This window comes from Corylus avellana, chromosome ca2 (assembly GCF_901000735.1).
Source record: "Corylus avellana chromosome ca2, CavTom2PMs-1.0".
In the NCBI taxonomy this organism is placed as follows: Eukaryota; Viridiplantae; Streptophyta; class Magnoliopsida; order Fagales; family Betulaceae; genus Corylus; species Corylus avellana.
In genome coordinates, this window is record NC_081542.1 from 46828225 (window position 1) to 46831992 (window position 3768).

General features: G+C 32.1%; 1 protein-coding gene across 1 annotated transcript in view; it reads left to right on the forward strand.

The window, feature by feature from the left end:
• Positions 1-3371, forward strand: part of LOC132170034 (uncharacterized) — a 5647-nt gene extending 2276 nt beyond the window's left edge. The window contains exons 2-5 of the mRNA XM_059580955.1: positions 512-646; positions 1132-1232; positions 2783-2869; positions 3003-3371. Of these exons, the coding sequence (XP_059436938.1) occupies positions 512-646; positions 1132-1232; positions 2783-2869; positions 3003-3371 (692 nt within the window). The remainder of the gene's footprint in view (positions 1-511; positions 647-1131; positions 1233-2782; positions 2870-3002) is intronic.
• Positions 3372-3768: the final 397 nt, after the last annotated feature.

Below are 3768 nucleotides of genomic sequence, written 5' to 3' on the forward strand. Positions count from 1 at the left end.
AATTTATAAATTACAAATGTGCCATGGAGCACCACTTTTTCCGGATGAATTCCGAAAAAAATGGTGCTCCGATCCGTAGCACCACTCCAGAAGTTACCCGTTCCTTTATAGTTATAACACAACAAATTAATTATTTGGTCTGATGTACGTATTGCGGTATTAGTCTTATAGTCTTGGTTGTGCTAAATATTATAATTAAGGCTCATTTGTTTCGGCTTAAAATGAAATTGTTAAAATTTTCAGTGTTTGATGCGACAAAAAATAATAATCAATGAAAAATGTTTTTGGTTTTACCTAAAAAGTTTATTTAATTTTCTGTAAAATAATTTTCAATTTTAAAATCGTAAACAATTTCTTTTTGTGCTTGAGCTTCTTCCTTTTGAAATTGACGGACCCAACGGGAAGGCTCTTAGGACTTCACCGGGTCACCGTCGAGATCCAATCGGATCCCGTCGGAACTCATCCCTGAGATTGTTCATGATCAAATGATACAGGATTATAGTTTTTGCAGCGCAGGGTAGCAAGCGATATCCAATATTCGTCATCATTATACTTGCGCTAGCTGCTTCTGCAGTTGTGGCACTAATCATCGGCATGGGCATCCGTAGGAGTGTGAAGTACGTGTGCCAAAGGATTAACGACGGAAGTAAGTAAATTTTGGTTTTGTTATATTTGTTTTTCAAAAAGTTAGGCTTTGCGTGTATCACAAAAGTGATTCATATGCTTCAATAAGTAACAGGCAGGCACAATTAATTTGGGAATAAGATTCCGCTGATTATATTATATATGTTCGAGTACAATTTTCTCCAATATTTATTTATTAGGATATAATTAACTTCACATAATTAATGTGGCAAATAGTTCAATATGATCAGAGGATATTATTATTTAGCCCGCATCAAGTAGGATTGAATCATTATAATTAAGTTAATTAAGTGACTTCCAATTAATAAAACAAAAAGAAATTTGTTACATTTCTAGACATATATATAATGTGTCACTAAAAAGTTAATTATTTCTAGACATATACAGATTAATTGTACGCACACATTTTAAAATATGGAACTCATCTTATATTTAGTTGACTTGGTTAATTCATTAATTGGAGTTGACTTTGTTTCTTATGTGAAGCTACGAATGAAATTACACGCACAGAAGTGGAATCCTTGCAAGTAAACCATGGTTCTGAAGCAAATCAGCATGGGCAAGGTGGATATGGTACTATTTACGAGGTAATTGCACGTAATTTTTTATTTTTATCTAGAATGGTACTTATTATAACTTAAACCAGTTGGGGAAGTAAATTATTTAATGACGAAAAATGTCATCGCAAGTTGGTTTAGTTTTCTTGTAAGAATATTTCCCATTTAGGTTTGATTTTACCATTTTATATTCTCTATATTAAGGCTTTATCCTATTTTCGTGTAGGTTTATTCTCTTCCGCATTTAGTCTAAATTTTTTGTTGGCTACTCTTCCACCTCTCTATAAATATATAAAATACAATTTAACATACTTCAATATTCAAGATGTGGCTTATTACTTTCTCGAGTAATGCTATAGACCATCTTTAATTGTATCTTCTCAAGTTGATGTGGTTTTTAAAATCACTATTAGATCAAAATTAAATAATAATCAATCACAACTTTAATTTTAATTTTAAAAGTCATAAAAAATTTTCATCCAGCCCATTTTCAGTGGTTTTCAAAATATTAGCCACAAAATATTTAAGTCGTACGTAGTCAAAGAATTATTTGTACATTAGTGATGAACCTTTTGTCGCTAAATGATATAGGTTTTAAGTATTAGGGATGAAACCTCTCATTCGTTTGCTAAAACAAAGTTTCTCTTGTTTATTGGCAATGAGCATAGGTCGTCATTAATACCTTTATTTTTTAAGTATTAACGTTCACACACACACACACACACACACACATGTACACACACACACATATATATATATATATATTAGTTAATAATTTTTAGTACCAACTACTTGTGGAAGGTTTCATGCCCATCACCACCTGTCGTCCCATTAAGATCATTAAAAGATGGGGAAACTTTACTTTGCCTCCCCTGAACTTAAAAAAACTCTCACTTTACCCCCTCCGTTAGTTTTCACCGTTAAAATCAAATCCGTTTGATTTTTATGTCCATTATACCCTTACCCCAAAAACTACACCGTTTTGGACTCCAAATCTACAACACTCACCCAGCCCAAAACGACGTCATTTTGGGCATTAAATTTTTATTTTTTTTTAAAGAAAAATATTGAAAAAAAAAAGAAGAAGAAGAAGAAGAAAATCGGGGTGGCTAAGGCTAAAATGGGGTGGATGTGCGTGCTTAGTTTGGGGGTGTTTTCGGAATTTCAAGTGGACTGAGTAAGGGTATAATAAGCATAAAAATACAAATCATTTGAGTTTAACGGTGAAAACTAACAGAGAGGGGGCAAAGTGATAGAAATTAAAAGTTCAAGGGGGGAAAATGAGAAGTTTTAAAATTTAAGTGGAGTATGTTAAAAATGATTGTAATTTAGGGGGGCAAAGTAAAGTTTCCCCTTAAAATATTAATGATATATTAAATGGAGGAGATATCACAACAATTAAAATATTTGGGGAGGACTTTACAAATTTGTTGGAAGTTGGAAGGGGGATAAATGTACTTAATTTTCTCAAAATATATAGTATGTATTGGTGTATATAAGTTCGTATTTCCTTAACTATTTCTCTTTCTATATATATAGTATGTCAAGGTTTTTAATTGTGTTTAAAATGAAATATATAGAGGTACACTCAGATTAAGAAGAAGCTCAGTGGCATGCGGAAGAAGAAAAATGGATCTTTTGTCACTCCCAATATTAATGAACAAGAGGTAGGCAATTTACTCAATTTCAGCACAATAATAATTTGTTAATTCTTTTTTTTTTTTTTTTTTTTTTTACTTTTAAAATTAACTACGTACACAAATTATGCAACAATTTTTCACTTTGTGTGTGCATTTGAAGATCCAAGAGCACCTGCCTATTCCTGATGGATCCTCGGAAACTGATGATGATGCAGTCCAGTTAAGGCCCCCAAGAAGGTGGCGGCGGCCTTCCTCATCCTCTTTATCACGCTCATCCCACGTGAGTCAGCTCACTAGGGAGTTGGATGAGTATAAGAGGAGGTGTGAGGAGGCAGAGAGGGAGGTTCACAGACAGCGAGAGAACATAAGCTCCGTTCATAGAGAGATGCAGGAGGAAGTGAACTCCATGAAGAGACAACAAACACAGCGGCAGCAAGAAATGGAAGCCAATCAGAGACAGATGGAGCAGCAAATTCAGTTTCTCATGTCACAACTCCAACTCCGTAGAGACGACGTCCCTCCTAAATAGTTATTATTATTATTATTATTATTATTATTATTATTATTATATTAATTTTTATGAAGTGAAAAACATATTAGGTTAACATATAATAATTCAGTATTTCATGTAAAGTTTATCAATTTATTTTAATAACAAACTAATTTATTATTTTGTTCATGAGCATTAATTATGCATTATATTGATCCCCTCTAACTATTATTTTCTTTGCAATGTTCTACTAAAATTTTAATTTTTATAATGTTTACCCCAATCTACCATTTGAGTTGTAATGTTTTCCTTCGGCTCCCAAAATAACAAAAATTCCTTAAGAAAAAATTCAGATTTTTTTTTTCTCCCTTTTTGTTTGTTTTTATTTTTTATTTTTTTTGTTTTTTCTGATTGTTTCTTTTTTTTTTTTTTTTTT